Below are 20,401 nucleotides of genomic sequence, written 5' to 3' on the forward strand. Positions count from 1 at the left end.
ATGGTAATGAACAGAGCATGTCAGTAATGAAAAGCTTTTGTTATGGTAATGACCTTACATGGAGAAGAGATATACTATTGCTTTATAAATACTTTCGCTTTACGTATATATTCACACACACACAATTTTGAATTGCACCGTTACTTTTATATACTGTCTCTTTACACACACAATAGACAATAGTAACGTAACGTTTGTTACATGATACATAATGTACCTGTATACAATCACCGCTGCCGGCAGGGACATCGCTCCTTGCATGGTCCTTGGAAAATGCGGTAGTGTTTTTCCACTCTAAACTTTTCCAGGGCTCTGTAGAAGTCAAACTGTTCAATGGGTGGTCCTTCAATGCAGATTCAGTCGAGATGTTCTGCTTTTATTCTTGCCCTGCCCTTGGTCTTTATGCGATTTTGAATGCTGAATCCACGTCCGCACCGCACCGTGCTCATTGGAATGACCGAGATTGCAGCCAGGAGCTTTGTGGTTTCAGGTAGGAAGCCAGCATGTTGTGTAGCCATGATCTTCACCAACTCCTGGAAGGAATTGTTGCTGTAGTTTGCATGGACCAGCTCCTTAAAAGGTGACCACTCTGCGCTGCAGGTGTCCGTGTCAACGATAGGTTCCCGTCCCGCTGGGCACAAGTGATCCAGGATGGTCTGCATCTCATCGCGTCCAAATCGCGCACGTTCAGTGTTGTCCCGTGGCAGACACCATGGGTCAAATATGCGAAAAGCGGAAAAGAGGCCGATGTCGGGGAAACGATCTTCAATATTCTGGATGAGGGTGTCGAGGAAGCGCTGCCTTACACCATCCACGGCCTGCCGCATCGCCCTGGTGGCCTTTATCTTTTCTCCCTTAAAATACATCTCGCCGTTTTTCTCCACAATGTTGGCCAAGAATTCTTGGAATTTTAGGCCGCCTTCATCTCCAATCTGCATGACTCACAGCGCATTGATCGTTGAGGTTACAGCAGGCTGAACGTCATCAGTGTCCAGGATGACATGCATTTCTTTAAGCCGTGCTTGCCGAGAGCTGCTGTTGGAGAAGTATCCATAGATGCTGCCCACCGTCCTCTGGTAGCGCTGGAGGGATGGAATCGCCACAGCAGCCTGCTGGGCACAGAAGTTTAGCTTATGTGCAGCGCAGTGTGTGCCACCGATGGCTGGGTTTTCCCTTTTTAAAACGCACCCCGAACCCATTTTCTCTTTCAGTCATAACCGCTGCCCCATCTGTACGGACGCCAGTTATGTCGTTCAGGTCGATGTTGTAATTTTGCAACTGCTCCTTAATGGTTTGCGTTACGGTATCAGCGTCGTGGGTTTCTAAGTCACCGTCATTTATTAGGTTAACATATGTGCAAAGAAGCTTTTCCACCGAAATGTCCGTGGACTCGTCAGTCATGAGCCCCTTGAATGTTGAGTTATTTAACTTTGCAATGAAATCCTCCTTCAGCACATTACGGCGCACTGCATGTCCTGCACTATGTCGTTGTGAGGGCGTTCTCTGAAACTCGCAGTTCTGCCAAGGTTTCACATCCCTGCAGAATGCACAGTTCATTCAAGCTTTTGTTTTTGTGTGTCAGCAACAGTTCTTTTGCCACGTTCCTCTTGGCCGCAATTACCGCCTTTGATCTGGCACAGACCATTCGATTAACGGCAACTTGAATGTTGTTTCTCCGTAAATGCTGTGCATCTAGCACTACTTTGTGATCCACCCCCTTTATGTGCATCTCTATAGTCTTCACCCTGAAGTTGGACGTCCCCGAGGTGAACACGTTGTGCTTTTTGTCCCTTACACATAGTGTGCAATACATTTTATGACTTTGTTTATTATAGCACAACCACGGGAACTTCCTTTTCCAGGTTCCGACAAACTTCCTTTTGTTGTGGCTGACCGGTTTCTCTTTGTGGCTTACGGGTGTAGAAGTGACATTGTCAGATGGCGTAGGCTCTGGATGGGGTGGGAGGCTAGATGACGACAACTCCGGCCCCGGGGCACCTGCACGGGCGGGGGATGCTGGCGGAGACTAGGATGGCGGCAACTCAGGCTCGGGCTGAGAGCCAACGGCAAGGCTCGCTGGCAGTACACTTTTTTCCGTCACAGGAACCGGCTTTGTTGGCGGCGAAAAAAATCCCACCAGCCTCCTTTGCCCCTCCAACAGAGGGATGTCATTTTCCTTTTTGTCATTTAAACCAGGGGTTCCCAAAGTGTGGGAAGGTGAGCCTCCCCTCAGAGAACATAATCACAGCCGCGCCCCCCCTCCCAATTATTATTGCTATTATTATTGTTGCTATAATGCAGGGGTATTCAATTGCATTGCAAAGAGAAAATGTAAGGTGAGAAAATGTCATAAAATGCTCTGTTTTCGCTACCTTCCTATTTTTTGATTGGCTGAGCGTCACCTCCTTAAAACATTAAACAATAGCTTTTTTAAACCTCTTTATCTTTATGTTTTAAACATGTTGAGGTTAAGGATGGCAGCTTCCTCATACGTTGCACTCGGAGAGAAATAGTTGAGACGGAGATGTCTTTAGCAGCAGGGAGGAGTAACGTTTCACCAATGTTGTGAGGTTTACCTGTCTTAGCTATCCGTAACGCCACTCGGTATGATGCTTCGGTTGCCTTTGTATTCACAGTGCTAAATGTGTCAATGACATTTTTCTGTGACTGCAATTCCTTGAGCTTCTCGTCAAAAAACTCCTGTGGCTTGGTCACCAAACATGGGTGTTTCGTCTCAATATGACGCCGGAGTTTACATGGTCTCATACTGTCATTAGCTCGCACCTCGTTGCAGATAACACACTGTGGCAGTGGAGTGTCATCAGGACCGGTCCATGAACATCCTAGCTTCAAATAATCATTGTCATACTTCCTTCGTTTTCTGACAGACGCTGTCTCCTCTCTCACTTTAGGTAACTTCACTAAAAATCTATCCATATTTTGCAGCTCGCATAAAGTTAGCTGAAGTTAACTAGCTAGATTTCACTGTTTCTCTTTATTTTTTTCTGGCGGCTGCGCCTCCCTTGAAGCTCTCTGGAGCCCCCCAGGGGAGGCGCGCCTCACACTTTGGGAACCCCTGATTTAAACGATAAAAATTGTCGATCTTCTCTCGGATAAATCTTTTTTTTGGGCCGCCTCGGCTCGAGTTGAGGGCGCTCCGAGCTGAAAAAGGGCATCCAATGACGGCAAGACGGCCCCCTGGTGGAAACACTGGCTCAGTCTCTCTCTCTCTCTCTTTCTCAGTCTCTCTCTTCCTCTGTCTCTCTCTCCCTCTTTCTCACTCACTCTCTCTCTCACACACAATGTGAAGATGTCCTGTTCTAACCTCTCTCTTTCCTTCCTTATGTATCTGGGTTGCTGTACACTTTCTCTCTGTGCTTCACCACCCTCACCTTGGAAGCTGCCCTTTTCCTTTCCACCTTTTCTGAACTTAATTTCAAGAGGGATTCAGTATTCATTAAATAAATTAGATTAAAATAATATATATAAATTATTTCTTTATAGTTAAAGCTCACCATACATAGCTGCACACATTTCTTTCATTACCGCAACAATTTTGTTAATTACCGTAACAGCCTCCTATATGACATGGTAATGAATGCAGAGCATTATGGTAATGAATGACCATAACACTAGCTAGCATAATAGTTAGCATAGCCATGATGCTACAAAAGAAATATTTGCACTATCATTCTGGCTCTATAAAAGCAACTTTTCTATTGATTTTGGAATCAATAACTTTAAAAAAAACATTATATAATACCCCATTACGGTAATGACAGTTAGTAGTGTACACTGGGGTGTCAGTAAATTGAATCTTTAACATATCTATAGCTTGACCTTGAAAGGACATCTTACCTTGTAGCTATCTTGCATCTTCTCTTCCATGCAATGCATCATGGGTAAAAAAAAAACTAATTTAAACAAACAGGAATTGTAATGGGGCCAAATAGGCAGTGCATCGGTAATGAACTTCACATGCTCCGGACACACATATTAATCCAAAAATATTTTAATTCATAAATCTTAGACCCAAAATAATTATATTACCAGTAAGAATGTACCATTTCAACAATTTTTTGTATTTATGTATGTATTCAATTGTGCAGATTTATTGTGATATTTTGGGGTTAAATGTAAAAAAATAAACTCCGGACGCATTACGGTAATGAATTTCTACATGGAAAAATGGTGAAAAAAATATGAATTACTACCTCAACTACAAAAATAGCAATAGTACCACATACAATACACAATGCAGTTTGATATAGAATTGATTATTTTGATTATTTTTGTAATTTTGTCTGTCAATTCCTCACAGACATGACCAAAGGTGGTTTCGTGAGAATCACCCAGCTGATGTCTTCTAATGTGCCTGCATCTGGCGCTGAGTTGCCATATTCCTTTCATGAACCACTTTCTGATATCCATTGTTGCAGATACATATAAATGATAATAGCCAAACTAACCTAGCAAGAGTGAAGTGACAGGCTGCTGTGCCGCATCTCACTCAAGACCCCACACGACTCAACCCAGCGAATAACCAGTCGCGCGCGCAGCCTTTCATTCAGAATTTCATTCAGAATATCATAGCAAAATAAAAAAAATGATATTAAACTAATCTTTCAACATAGTTTAAAACAAAAATAAATATTAGGACAAAGCCCTACAAATATAACAACAATAAAAATAATCAGTGGCGGCTCCAGAGTGTTTTTGTTGGGTAATCTATGGTAGGGCTAACCCATACAGTGCATGGTGGGGCTCAAGTCAGTATTTGCAATGTAATTACATACACGCTCCCCTTGACAGTGAAACGCCACGCGGGAGGTTTAGATTATTTCCCTGTCTCAATCCAAGTTGAACTGTATGAAATAAAAAGGCACATTTGTCTTGTAGTAAATAAAAAGGGCGACCTGGAGCCAATCCTGCAATTTCCCCACAGGTGAAAGAGTTGACATGCTGAAAACCCAACCTCTGTAGGGGGGTCTGGGGGGATTCTCCCCCAGGAGATTTTTTGAAATACTAACATAAAATACACATTCTGGTACTCTCTTGAGAATAAAAATAAATAAATCTATTACTACGCGACATATTTAAAAAAAATGAATGCCATTTTAGTTTTGTGTTACTTTGTTCTGAAAGCTGAACCTGCTGCTCCTCACAGAGAGAAGAGGGAAGAGGCTGTGAATTACTTTACATTGTGGATAAGGGTGGATAGCCCCCAGTGTTCTGTGTGTCAAAATGAAAGACAGCCACACACCTTGAATCATCAAACCGTGGAGTCTCATTTCATTATGTGTTGATTTCTATCAACACGTAATGTTGTATCGATGTATATAGAGATGTACTACAGCAAAAGTATTCTCCGTCGGGACTTCCTGCAACAACACAACGTCGTTATGGTGATTCTGATTGGCCAGAAGACATTATCAAAGATGTTCTATTGAGAAGATGATCACTACGTGACAAAACATTTCAAACCGTTTATAGTCTTCGGTATTTACTGCTGTCTGTGCAATTTACTCCGCGCGAGTTGGCGGACTTTATTTAGCTTACTTTAAAATCATTTTTCATGGTGGGGCTAAGCCATTTCTTGGTATGGCTGTAGCGCCGCCAGTGAACATAATAATGAAACAGTTAAAATGTTGTATTCAGCCCTGATTAAAACAGCGAGCCCAAATCCTGGATGGGCGGGCCCGGCCCCATGGGGCCCGCCCATGACGCCGGGTCTGTCGGTGCTAACGATTGTAATCGTAGCCTCCAAGTTAAAATCATAGACTGTATATATAAAGGTTAAAACTAAATAGACAAGCGTTAAGTAGGATAATACTGTTGAACAAACGGCTTCTGTTTGAGGTTGATAAAATAAGGTTACATCCTTGTAACTTAGAGATATTTTATTATGTAGGTAGAACTGTATGCATCTTAAGGTTAATTTAAATTGGCTATGCTCAAGTGTGTAGACAAGCTAATGTCGAAGTAGTGTATGTGAAATCAACCTCACAATAAGATGTGTGTATATTACAATTATTAATGTCATATTTCAAGATGATTACTTAGATATTACAATATGGTTGGTTGAGCTGGAGTTCATTATCGAGCTTACACGTTAACGTCACAGTCATCTGAAGAACGAACCCAAACCTTGTTGTTTTTATTAATTGCATTACCAAATGGGTATCAAATAAACAGTAAGCATTGGTAACACAACTTCCAAAGTTACAGTAAAATAAAAAGGCCCCTGACTCGGACAATACACAATCCAACATGTTCAACAGAAGAGAATCAGTTATATTGTTTGTACACATGGTACTTCACATATATATATATCTGTTTGTTTAAGGTGTCCAGGTGATGCAGACAGGCTGGACCAGAGAGTGAGAGACAGAACTGGACTCCTCACAGCAGTGAACTTCAGCACAGGTACAAATACTCTTTTTTCATACTGTACAAAGAATCAAGAAAGATATTGGTTTAAATGAATGAAGTATTGACTTGAATACACTGATATACATTCCATTAAACAATACTAAATACTAGATCACCTACACATCAGTGAAGTTGAGGGTTTTTTCCATGCAAAAAGTTACATTTAGATATTTAGCAATATGACTTTGTCAGCTTTCTAATTTAATGTATTGAAGGCAAAGATATTTAACACATAGTGAGAACTGCTACTATTTATCTCTCAATATTGTCTGTAAAAAACGTGGTAAAAGTTATTCTTTCAGTGAGACAACAGAGCAAGCTTCTACAGCTGCACTACGTTTTGATAACAGTTCAATATTATTTTGATAATAACATATATTTCAATGTTGATGAACTTCATACTGTTCATTCATAATCTGATTGTCTTTGTAGCTCACTGTTGAAATAAAAAAAAAAACATTACAATTACAAAATAATTATATCTACAGCCCCTAAACACACAAACACACCGCTTTCATAAATAACACACTTGTTCTGCAATAATGTTTTATATTTCCTGTCATTTTTGTTAGGAAAGGACATGCCTGAAAGACACAACATTTTCTCCTTCTCTGAGGGTCAAGAAGAACATCCAAGAGGAACATTAAAAGCTGATGCTATGAGATTTTAAGACCAGTACAGGACATTCACTAAGAAACTACTTTTATTGTAAAAACAGTCAGCTGATCGAATGCAGCTATTTCCACATCTACACTCCATCAGCTGATTATTTCTATTTGCCTCACTTTATGAGCTTCACAACATGTACCTTGTTTTGCAACGTCACAAATAAATGGGGCCAATCTTCAGTCAGATGTGAATGTGTAATCTAACATTTTCAGTAAGAATAATGGACAAAAGGAGAGCAAATACAATTTATTGAAATGTGAACCAAAAGTTAATCAAATGTTTTAAATAAAAAGCACATATGGACAGAAGGTGGAAACCTATTAAATGTATAAGTAAACACATTTAGTCAAATAAAGTGACAGACTAGGCCTGTGCAGTTGGTATCAGCTTTGCCCAGCATGGGCTCCTTCATCAGCCCTGGTCCTCCTCGCAGAGGAAAGACCCTCAGTCCTCTCCAAACCAACAGACAGGACGTCCATCACACGGAGGTTTCTCCCTGAAATCTCTGCTGCTCTCTGGACACCAGACTGTCTCAATCCGTCCGCACTGAATATGAGAGGGAAAAAATGAAAATAATAAATTCTTCAGACAATAAGAAACATAAAGTTGACTGTTGAGTTGCTCAGTTTTTTTTTAGATTGTCAATACTATTACTGTATAACTAATATCTCAGGTTAAGAGGCACATTCAAATAAAGATTGGTCTTTAAATACATTTTGTCTTTTGAATTGTTTGTCTAAAGTCAAGGATCTAGAACTGGTACTTAGTTTTAATGATACAGTCTGGTTATTATGCTGTTTGGAGGAGGCCTCACAGGTAAGAGCACTAACTAGCTACCATCACATGTACCTTAGCTTGACTTAAATGTATTAAACGTATAGTTAAGTGATATCAAAATATAAATAACTAATGTCATGCAAACATATTAATATTTGCTTGATTCCAGTGTTGAATTTAGCACAATTGCATACAAACGTTAAGGGGTTTTAAGATTCTGAAGTATTATGCTAAAACTCAATAACTTAGATTATTATTTATAGTTTTGCTGAATAGTTTCATGTCCGTTTACCTTAGAAACGTAAAATGTGACGGCAGCGTGCAGATGGGGAGCATGTTAGCTTAGCTTGGTAGCTTCGGCTAGCTCTGGAACTTCCAGCTCGGTGGCAGCAGGCTCCGCCTCTTTGCCCTTATTTGGAGAAGGCGGGAGTTGAACTCTGACTTCACTGTCGAGCCGTTAGTGGCCGACTCCGCCTACTAAGGGCTTCACGGCAACTCTGCAGAATCCTATGGGTGACGTCACGGACCCTACGTCCATTTATATATACAGTCTAATGGCGCGTTTCCACTGCAGCGGGGTAGCCCCGTTTAAGCGTCCCTAAGCGTCCTCGCTCTGGCCTCGGGCTGCCTCGCTGGCCGGCCCAGGCCGTGGCGCATTTCCATTACAGTTTAGGACCTGGGGTAGCAACGCAATGTAGGCGGGGCGATCGGCTTTGTTTTTGTTCACATTTCGAGTTGTTCCGTCGAGCTCCCGCTGGATTTGATCATCCCCAATGAGATGTAGGAACGTCGTCACCTCCTCGGTCGACCACGGTGTGCTTTTCTTATTAGACGTAGCCATTTTTGTAGCTCATCCGTTTACAAAATGCTGTTTATAAAAATGCTGCAAGCTTGCTTCTAAATATATATGCGACGCTCGGGATGAACTCGCGCGCGATCTTGTGACGATTCTCTCTGACCAATCAGCAGTCGAGAGTGTTGACGTCACTAGTTCAGCCCTGGCCCTGATCTGAGGGAACCACGATTTTATGAGGCCGGAAAAAGAGGGAAAAATTACCCGCTGGCCGGTACTAGGCTATATGGAAACGCCACCAAAAACCGGCCTGGCCGCTTGAGGACGGTTAAACGGGGCTACCCGCTGCAGTGGAAACGCGCCATATGTGAGGGACACGAAGATCTTGGGGGAGGGAATTCCAGAGCCTAGGAGCTGCCACTGAGAAGGCTCTGTCCCCAAAGCTGCAGAGTGTGGATGATCATAACAGATCAAAAAGTTCAGATTCATTTTACAATAAATCAAGGAATGATGCACTTCTACAAACAAAAACAACATAATTAAAACATTTAAACAAACTACTAAAAGTAGATGAACTACATTATTCAAATGTTTACAGTAACTTTTGATAATAACACAGGGGAAATAAACGAGGGCATCTCTTTTCCTCTCTCTCTCTCTCTCTCTCTCTCTCTACTTCTCGATCTCTCTCGTCTCTCCTCGATCGCTCTCTTCTCTCTCTCTCTCTCTCTCTCTCTTCTCGTCTCTCTCTCTCTCTCTCTCTCTCTCTCTCTCTCATCTCTCTCTCTCTCTCTCTCTCTCTCTCTCTCTCCTGACAGCCCGTCACTATCAGGGTTAGTAAACATGAATCCCTTGGAGGTTGTAGTGTTCATTTACCGTTGTGTCTTCTCTTTGCTTAATCGATTTGAAACCAAGTCTAACGTAGCTTAAACTTAACGTTAGCATTCTAGCTAACACAACACATGCACGCACCTTTCTCTGTGGTTTTTTTTGTAGTGACGAATGAAGTTGGATGTTGTGGTGGTCGTGTCACTGATCTTTATGCTGCAGACCCTGCATACCGCTGTTCTCTTCTTATTACCGTCATCGACAACATAATCCTTGAATCCAAACTTCATTATTTTTGGAGTAAAGCTAGCTGCTGCCATGTTAACTGAGACTCCTGCCTTCTAGTGGGTTGCCAGGTTTGCGCGCATGGCGCTATAATCACGTTTTTCGAAAAAACTAAACGTAATATCTCACTACAAAAACAAACGCCAATATTTAATTTTAAACAGTCAAGTCCTTTCAAGTCATCTATCTCAAGCTTAAGTCAAGTCTCAAGTCATGAATACCAAGTCAAAGTCAAGTCAAGTCTTTTATCAATGTTAGTCAAGCAAGTCTCCAGTCAAAAAATATGTGACTCGAGTCAAGTCATGTGACTCGAGTCCCCACCTCATACATTAGTGTACAAGTGTTTTTGCCTGGTCATTCATGGTGTGTACACCGTTATAAAAGTAGGCTTTCCCCTCAGTCCAACATATGTCTCATCTGGGACCAAGTTAGTGACACGGACGTGAACTCTCTACCTGGGAACCTCAACTCTAAGGTGAGTCCTGTTGGAAAGCAACATATTAGTGAATATGTTTTGTAAAAGGAAATACATTAAGTGTCATCTGTTTCGATATTGAATTGTCTTTTTGTACAGATACAGCCATGTCTCGTCTGCAAGAAATCATTAAAAACATGGTGGAGTGGTACGTGGAGTACTCTGATGCTGATGGCAAGTTGAGCAAGGAGGAGCTGATGACAATGGTGGATAAAGAAATTGAATGCGCTGAGATGAAAGTAAGAACCTCAACCTACTCACTTTACATGATGACAAATCACTTACTATCCTGCTTCTTCTTTATTAGGCAGGTGTGTTTCATGATTTAAACAGTAATATCATTTTTTTTTCAGGACAAAATCAAAGCTAAAAGATTTGAGAAGCAGGCACGTGATGGAGAGATCGACTTCAGAGAGTTTTCTCGTTGTGTGATTTCTCTTGCCAACAACTGCTACCACAAGAAGACAGGCAAGGGCAAAGACTGCGGGGACTGCTCCGATGAATGAATGTAAAACCTTTGAAGAGTTATCATTATAACGTGTGTATATGTAACACTAACTGCACTGAAAATGAAACTTTCACTGTCTCACTGTCAATTGGTTTTCGTAGGCTGTTCAATACTGGTCAAGAATGAATACAAATAATTGAGTTGAAATCAACGTGAGCGTCTTCATCTGTTCGGTTGTATGGCTATCACTTGCATAGTTGTGTTCAACGTTATTGCTGTGGATGAAAATGTGCATAGACTGCATATCTCCAAATTTGACAGATTTCTTAAGATGTAGGTCTCCACAACTCTCAGTCTACCTGTAACTTGTGTTAGGAGTCATCTTTTTGTATGAAACCATTTATCTTTACCTATTTGCAAAAATGTGTTTGAAAGCTCTGCATTTATGAATCCATCAGTCAGTTCCATCTGAATAAACAGAATGCACTTGATCTGAAATAGGTCCAAGTATCATGTCTGTAATTCAAAACCAAAGACAACTTCTTGCTGTGCTTTTCAATCAGAAACAATCTATTTTCAAACAGGAATCCTCAACCGCCAAATGCACACAGGAGTAGTTGCTGAATGTAAATTATGAACAAAACACAGAAGGCATTTGATGTAAAATTTTAAGGGGCTTGTACAAAATATTCAGAGTTTACCATTATGGCACAGAAATTCTATATTAACCATAGAATAATCAATACACTTGTTCATAGAGTCTTTTCGCAGGTGACCACTTATTCCATCAAACAACAGGAATGCTTCCATATCACTGTTTTGATTACATAAAATGCTACATTTTCATGAAATCACTATGAATTGTATCCACTCCCACTTGAGTCAGGGTGCGGCAGGCCATACCAGTAGGGGAAATTATTATGTAATATATTGTATGATACAGTGTTTAATTCAACTATTTGTGTGAGCAAGCAGGTGTATAATGACAACCAGTTGTGATATAAAGAGTTGGTATAAAATATCATTAAAGATTTTTAAATGCAGCTACTGTCAGTGACAGAAATATGAGTCTGTATGACATGAAATCTACACATACAGGTACTTTGTGTAAATCCACTCCAACAGTGGTCTGCAACGGACCCACAAGACTGCTGAAGCAAGCTACACCAACAGTAGTGGAAGCCTAAATGAATGCTAATGCAAACTTCAAAATGACTTATAATGAATCCCGTACAGAAGAAACAACACACAAGTAAATTAAGTGTTTTAGTTCAATATGCAACTCCCCCCTGCTTCAAATCAAATCAAGTTTTATTTATATAGCACATTTTTAAACGATTTTTGGTCGAGCCAAAGTGCTGTACATATAATAAAAAATACCCTACAGTAAAGACACTTTACAGCAAATACAACAGCACAGTTTGTGCATATCAGTATGAGAAAACGACACCCTCCGTCCTTAGACCCTCACATCGTACAAGGAAACACTTCCGGAGAAAATCCACAGTTTAAAGGGAAAAATGGGAGAAACCTCAGGGAGAGCAACAGAGGAGGGATCCCTCTCCCAGGACGGACAGACGTGCAATAGATGCCGTGTGTAAATCGAAGAGATAATACATTTTACAGCGTAGATAGACCAAATGTTTGGAAATGCATGTATCTGTAATAAGAAGGTGAAGGTGCTTCCTGTCGTTGTACACAGAATATGTCATGGAGGAATCAAACTACTTTGTAAAAATGAAAGGTGAATTTAACAATGTACATGGGATGCAAACAAATCAAATCCCTCAGTTGAGTTTATTTCAAAAAGTACCAACTTGACCACTGGTCTAAAAAAATGTGCCTTTTGTTTGACTTGCCAGTTTGTAACTTGTTTTTGAACAGTATACTTTACTTGCACCCTTTTAGACAATGTGTACAGCTTAAAGACTGGTCTAAACAAGGGGCCTATCTTTTTACATACCAGGGCAGAATGAAAGAGGTTCAACTACAGCAAAGAAAACAATTGTAAAATAAAAATAATCATGCCTTTCCTTGATATGGTGCAAAACTGTTTGAAATTGAAAATGGCAAATGCAAAATGTGCAGCCCAACAGTGGTTTATAAGATCTCAGAGAATAGATACTGATTCAGTTTACGTGCATTTTCACAACAGAAGGGATCAACCTCCCTTAGCAGCACCTTTAAGCAGTGTAAAGAACACACCCCAGCATGGTATTACTTCCGCCTTTGCAAGAAGCTATACAGGTGGCTCTTTTGTTCTATATTTTAAATCTCAGATGTGTGTTGTGTCTGTATTCTAAGGTCAAAGTCATTCAAATCATCAATGGTATCATCGTTAAACATTTTCCATGTAACATCTGAATGTACAAATGTAACTAAACAGAAATCAAATGAAAAGACGGAAATAAGTGAAGCACTATACCTTCACTGAATTACAGTATACAATTAGATTAATGTGATTAATTACATGAATATGAAGTAAGAGAAAGCTCCTAAAATACTCTTCATAGCTACAGCCAGAACAGAGCACTTGCATGACACACACCCACACCACACACAATTAAAAACTGGTTCGTAGTGGAAGGTTTTGTGGGCGTTGGATCAAAGAAAGAGTGAGAGACTATGCAGCACACACAGAAGCCTGCTTTTGCAAAAACAAGGAGGTCACTCCGAACAGTAATGGTAGTGTATGACACTCCAAGCTTTCATCAGTCCACAAATAGTTTATATTCATACATCAAAAACTAATACTGAGCACATTTATTTTACTTTTGTACTTGTATTTGCAGCAGTAAAACGTCTGTTGAATATCTGCAGATACTGCCACTGTGTGTCTCAAGTGTGTGCATTTCAACTGTCAGATTTATGTTTTCAGAAATTAAAAAAGAAAAACATGCAGGCACACGATGGAAAACCTTTGAGGCTTCACAGGGGTCCATCAAGAGATTTGTAGACATTTCAGAGATGAGATGTGAACTGATCTGAACCAAATTCATGGCAATCTGTCCAATAGTTGTGTTATTCATTTCAGTATTTCAGTTCACTGATGGAACAACTACTGACAGAAATCAGTATGGCTAAAAAAAACTGTTAAATCTGTATATTCTTCATGAAAGATAGACACATAATTTCAAAAATAATGCTGAAAAACTGCAAATCAATAAGTAAGCAAAGTAAGATAAAACATATTTTTGTGTGTATGCTGTTTGCTCTTCAACACAGTAAATCTTTGGGACTTCGGCATGCACTTGGATTATACACAAGAACAAAACCATAAGCCGTTGCATTGGACCATGGGAATTCAAATAAAACAACTTCTATGTTTGTCATTCTAGCAACACGCCTACTAGTGTGTTGTTGAAAAAGATTGGCAAGGAAAGGGTTAACCCTCACAATAGCTTTAGAGTTAGTAACTTAGTTACTTAGCAAATGTGTTCTGTAGATATGGGTGTGTTTCTGTAAATGAACAACGGTTGGGTGTAGTCGGTGCCTGCAAACATTCCCCACCAGTGAATCATGGTGTCTCCTGACTCTGCTTATCCTTTGTTGTGGTATTCTTCTTAATGTCTCTACAGGTGAATCTATCTCTCGGTACTTAACACCCATAACATTAATAATCCGATTTTACTGCACACAGCAACCAGTTGCAACATTTCATCCATCAGACTTGTTTTAACCTTTAGTTTCATACTTATGTTACTACTGTTTTGCTTCTTTCATGAAAACAATAATTAGAACAATTAATATCAACTAAAATAGACTAGAATATAAAGAGAGATTCCTTAGTTAGTCGTTTTTTAAACTCTTTAGCCTTGCTGTGAAAAACCCTGACAGATACCAGGCATGCAGGTACCTGTCAATACCTGCATGCCTGTCAGGGTTTTTACATGTAGTCATTTACTTTGTACTGGGATGCACCCTGCGAGGCCAAATGTGCTAGTTTGACTATAGCGAAGGATATTATTCTGAAACTTAAATTCGATATTGGCCCTGAAGAAAAAACAACGTTTATAAAGTGTGTCACGTACAAACAGAAAAATAACCAACGCAATAACAAAAAGGAAAGTTCACTGCAGTCAAGATATTGAAACATAAATGAATGAAATCAATGAATACAAGCAGAACACGTAAAGTAAACATCTTAATAATAGAAAAGTTATTAAAATACATTTTTGAAAGTGTTTCAAAAGAGTACACTGAGGTAATAGCATTTGTGTCCCTATTCAGACTTGGTGTAATTATGAATATTATGTAAGGTAATTAACTCCTCTGTTAAATAAGTTGTGAGCCATAGTTAGTATGTAGCCTACAAGTTTCTTGGAAACACCGTTGCCTATTCTAATGCTGATGGTTGATGGTTTGTTTAGGATTATAAACCATGCTGGTTATTTTTGGTATTTCATCTATTTCATTACTCATTGTTACATAGAGTTTGGATAATATGTATCCTACCTCTTTGTGTAATTGCCCTTTTCTCCTCTTAATAAGATCATTGTTAGTCTTTTTAAATGACTCATCTAGTTTTCACCTTAGAAGCTCTCTCAAAGGCTGGTACTCTATAAATAACTTTTACCTGCAGGGTCTCAGCTTAACTGCAAGGGCAACTTTTATTATAAAACATCATCCTTTTGAGAGTTTTCTGATAGGTTTGTCACAAGGTGAAACTCTTTGTACCAGGAAGCTTTATGAATACACCCTCTGACATTGTGTAAGCTTTTCCGGAGAGAACAAATAAAGAAAAATGAAAAAACCAGGGCGTGGGTGCTTGAAAAGTGGGTGTGTCAACCTCTCTATATAAACCAAGGTGTCCGTGATCTCTTCACAAATCCTACTCTTCCATTCTCTATACCTACTCAGGCTTTCATTTAATTTGGTAAGTGAACATTTTTCTTTAAGTCCATTTAGACATTAACCATTGTGCATTTGAATTGTCTAAATAGTTGATATCTAAAATGTAGCATTATGTTTTATTAGTGCTATGTATAGGATTTAAATGTCAATGCATAGAAAGATTATAGCAATTCTCTGATTTACATATTATAGTGACATTCATCAAATTGTGGGAATTCTGTCAATTTGAAAATGCAAAGTTATTTGAAAAGTCATGCAAAAGGTAGGAGAAACTGAGATGAATTGAAGGAGGAACAACAAGTAAAGGAGTCTGGAAATCAGACTAGATGTGTTTGGTTGCCTTGAATTGTTTTGGAAAGATGCAGAATTGCCTACCACACCAAATCACTAATGAGCTTTTCTGTTGCCCCACCCAAACATGACTTTATCATGTCTGTTGTTCAAAACCAAGGGTACATTTAGTAATTACCCCTTAAAGAAAAGATGAGAAGGCAACATATGAGCAAGACTTTATCGCACCGTTTTAAAATAATCAGTAATGTTCACAAGACAAATGATGGTTGGGCAGTAAGAATCTTGATCCTAGCACGCTCCAAGAATCCTTTATAAATAAATAAACACTGAACTACACAGTCAACAGTATATTTTTCATTTCAGCAAACATGGGCATGATTGAACAACAACTGACAGTATTGAAGACCACCTTCGATAAGTATGCTGGAAAAGACGCAGACAAAGGTTCAATGAGCAAGGCAGAACTTGCTGATTTGCTCCGCGAGGAGTTTCCTGGAATGGCCGTAAGTAAAAAGATGAAGCACTATTGTAATATAGATCTGTTTATGCCTCTGTTTATGTTTTAAAATCTAATACAAACTTCTGTGGACTTTATCTCTTTAGGGGGACAAAAAACAGTTGGACGCATTCTTCACCGGCCTGGATGGGGACAAGGATGGCACTGTTTCTTTCCCAGAGTTTGTCCAGTTTGCAGCAACCTTGCTGTTGATGATGGGCGGAATGTAATTTGGGAACATTGCCTCAGAATTATTTGCCTTAAGGTTATATTTATAAAATCTAGAAAGTACATGTCATTGTTATGTGTTCTGAAGAAACAACGATGAATCATTGATGGGTTCTTATGTTAGCTTAAAGAACCTGAAAGATGCTATAAATCATTGATTGACAGATGTTAACTAACAAAAATAAATGTTGTCACATTTTATAATTGTGTGTGTTATTAAACCAAAGAGATATTGTGAGAACTCTTACAGCCAGCCCTCTCTTTAAAATGCATTTAAAAATATTATTTAGAGCATACTCTGAAATGCCATAGAACATGTTAAAATAATATCTCTTGGCTCCTAATTAAGAGATCTATCCTAAAAGTGCTGTACAGATAAATAAAAAATTACACATTGCAGCTCACAAAACAAAAAATAAATAGTAAGAATACCAAATAAACAAGAATACAAATATCAGCCATATAGTAAAAATATATACAATTTAAAAAGCAACAATCTGCAAAGTGCAGAACGCTAAGAGAAGAGGTGGGTTTTAAGATTTAAAAACGGACAGTGTAGAAGTCTAATGTGGAGGGGCAGAGCGTTCCACAGTTGAAGAGCCGCAGCAGCGAAAGCACGGTCTTTGAGCTTTAGCTTGGTTCTGGCCTGGGTACATTCAGGAGCAGGTGATCAGCTGACCTGAGTGGGCGAGTGGGCGTATTTCAGAATATTATATGTTATGATTATATGTATTAATGATAACCACAGCTGGTAAATGTGGAACTATGTTTAATTACTGTATTTACCGCTGGGTAGCTTGTGTACTTTATCCAGGTGTAACTAAATTGTAGTGAAGTGTAAAAGTACGATATTTACCTCTGAATTGTAGTGGGCTAGAACTTCTTCAAAAACTTGATTAAATTCAAAGGCTTTATTGTCATACAGTATGCACAGTACAGTGTAGATATGGCAATGGAAAACCTAAGTCCCAAGCTCCTCCAACAATGCAACATGATATCACATTTGTTTAATTAAATAAAAATAGTGCAATAAGAAACAGAACAACACATATTACAGATTTTGTAGCAGGACCAATTTGCAAGTAATGCAGATGTCAGAAAAATAATAATAAAATAAGCAAAATGATGCAGAGAATGTTAAGTTATGTTACTACTGTTTTGCTTCTTTCATGAAAACAATAATTAGAACAATCAATGAATCAACTAAAATAGACTAGAATATAAAGAGAGATTCCTTAGTTAGTCGTTTTATAAACTCTTTAGCCTTGCTGTGAAAAACCCTGACAGATACCAGGCATGCAGGTACCTATCAATACCTGCATGCCTGTCAGGGTTTTTACATGTAGTCATTTACTTTGTACTGGGATGCACCCTGCGAGGCCAAATGTGCTAGTTTGACTAGCGAAGGATATTATTCTGAAACTTAAATTCAATATTGGCCCTGAAGAAAAAACAACGTTTATAAAGTGTGTCACATACAAACAGAAAAATAACCAACGCAATAACAAAAAGGAAAGTTCACTGCAGTCAAGATATTGAAACATAAATGAATGAAATCAATGAATACAAGCAGAAAATGTAAAGTAAACATGTTAATAATAGAAAAGTCATTAAAATACATTTTTGAAAGTGTTTCAAAAGAGTAAACTGAGGTAATAGCATTTGTGTCCCTATTCAGACTTGGTGTAATTATGAATATTATCTAAGGTAATTAACTCCTCTGTTAAATAAGTTGTGAGCCATAGTTAGTATGTAGCCTACAAGGTTGTTGGAAACACAGTGGCCTATTCTAATGCTGATGGTTGATGGTTTGTTTAGGATTATAAACCATGCTGGTTATTTTGGTATTTCATCTATTTCATTACTCATTGTTACATAGAGTTTGGAGAATATGTATCCTACCTCTTTGTGTAATTGCCCTTTTCTCCTCTTAATAAGATCATTGTTAGTCTTTTAAAATGACTCATCTAGTTGTCACCTTAGAAGCTCTCTCAAAGGCTGGTACTCTATAAATAACCTTTACCTGCAGGTTCTCAGCTTAACTGCAAGGGCAACTTTTATTATAAAACATCATCCTTTTGAGAGTTTTCTGATAGGTTTGTCACAAGGTAAAACTCTTTGTACCAGGAAGCTTTATGAATACACCCTCTGACATTGTGTAAGCTTTTCCGGAGAGAACAAATAAAGAAAAAAGAAAAAACCAGGGCGTGGGTGCTTGAAAAGTGGGTGTGTCAACCTCTCTATATAAACCAAGGTGGCCGTGATCTCTTCACACATCCTACTCTTCCATTCTCTCTACCTACTCAGGCTTTCATTGAATTTGGTAAGTGAACATTTTTCTTTAAGTCCATTTGGACATTACATTACATTTAGCTGACGCTTTTACCCAAAGCGACTTACAATAAGTGCATTCGACCAAGAAGATACAAACTTGAAGAAAACAGAATCATATAAGTACTCAGGTTTTCATAGAGCCAAAACATTTCAAGTGCTACTCAACTGGCTTTAGATAAGCCAGCCCTTTATTAGTATATAAGTGCTTTGTTAGTTATTTTATTGCTCGAAGTGGAGTCGAAAGAGATGTGTTTTCAGTCTGCGCCGGAATGAATCATTAACCATTGTGCATTTGAATTGTCTAAATAGTTGATATCTAAAATGTAGCATTATGTTTTATTAGTGCTGTGTATAGGATTTAAATGTCAATGCATAGAAAGATTATAGCAATTCTCTGATTTACATATTATAGTGACATTCATCAATTTGTGGGAATTCTGTCAATTTGAAAATGCAAAGTTGTTTGAAAAGTCATGCAAAAGGTAGGAGAAACTGAGATGAATTGAAGGAGGAACAACAAGTAAAGGAGTCTGGAAATCAGACTAGATGTGTTTGGTGGCCTTGAATTGTTTTGGAAAGATGCAGAATTGCCTACCACACCAAATCACTAATGAGCTTTTCTCTTGCCCCACCCAAACATGACTTTATCATGTCTGTTGTTCAAAACCAAGGGTACATTTAGTAATTACCCCTTAAAGAAAAGATGAGAAGGCAACATATTTAAGACTTTATCGCACCGTTTTAAAATAATCAGTAATGTTCACAAGACAAATGATGGTTGGGCAGTAAGAATCTTGATCCTAGCACGCTCCAAGAATCCTTTATAAATAAATAAACACTGAACTACACAGTCAACAGTATTTTTTCGTTTCAGCAAACATGGGAGAAAGCATGCTGGGGGCCATGGCAGTATTGATGAAGAACTTCAATAAGTATGCTGGAACAGACGGAGACAAAGGTTCAATGAGCAAGAAAGAACTTTCTGAAATGCTCCACAAGGAGATTCCTGGAATGGTCGTAAGTAAAAAAGATGAAGCACTATTGTAATATAGATCTGTGTATGCCCCTTTAAAAAATGTTTATGTTTTAAAATCTAATAAAAACTTCTGTGGACTTTATCTCTTTAGGGAGACAAAAAACAGTTAGACGCATTCTTCACCGGCCTGGATGGGGACAAGGATGGCACTGTTTCTTTCAATGAGTATATCGTGCTTGTAGGATCCTTAATGATGATGCTCAAGGAAATGTTAGATGAATAAAGTACATGTCATTATCTTGTGTTCTGAAGGAACTTTTTTTTTTCTGCTTGTATTCATTGATTTCATTCATTTATGTTTCAATATCTTGACTGCAGTGAACTTTCCTTTTTGTTATTGCGTTGGTTATTTTTCTGTTTGTATGTGACACACTTTATAAACGTTGTTTTTTCTTCAGGGCCAATATCGAATTTAAGTTTCAGAATAATATCCTTCGCTATAGTCAAACTAG

The 20,401-nt window shown here is 38.7% G+C and overlaps 2 protein-coding genes across 2 annotated transcripts; both read left to right on the plus strand.

Moving 5' to 3' along the window:
* The first annotated feature begins 15,482 nt into the window (after positions 1-15,482).
* On the plus strand, positions 15,483-16,780 carry LOC117554049 (protein S100-G-like). The gene is made up of 3 exons (XM_034228265.1): positions 15,483-15,583; positions 16,219-16,358; positions 16,459-16,780. The coding sequence occupies exons 2-3, from the start codon at positions 16,224-16,226 to the stop codon at positions 16,579-16,581; spliced, it is 258 nt and encodes an 85-aa protein (XP_034084156.1). The 5' UTR covers positions 15,483-15,583; positions 16,219-16,223; the 3' UTR covers positions 16,582-16,780.
* Positions 16,781-18,834: 2,054 nt separating this feature from the next.
* Positions 18,835-20,186, plus strand: LOC117554088 (protein S100-A2-like). The gene is made up of 3 exons (XM_034228328.1): positions 18,835-18,902; positions 19,788-19,930; positions 20,041-20,186. Exons 2-3 carry the CDS (start codon positions 19,793-19,795, stop codon positions 20,170-20,172), a joined length of 270 nt encoding a protein of 89 aa, XP_034084219.1. The 5' UTR covers positions 18,835-18,902; positions 19,788-19,792; the 3' UTR covers positions 20,173-20,186.
* Positions 20,187-20,401: the final 215 nt, after the last annotated feature.

The sequence above is a fragment of the Gymnodraco acuticeps genome, unplaced genomic scaffold (genome assembly GCF_902827175.1).
Source record: "Gymnodraco acuticeps unplaced genomic scaffold, fGymAcu1.1, whole genome shotgun sequence".
Lineage (NCBI taxonomy): Eukaryota > Metazoa > Chordata > Actinopteri > Perciformes > Bathydraconidae > Gymnodraco > Gymnodraco acuticeps.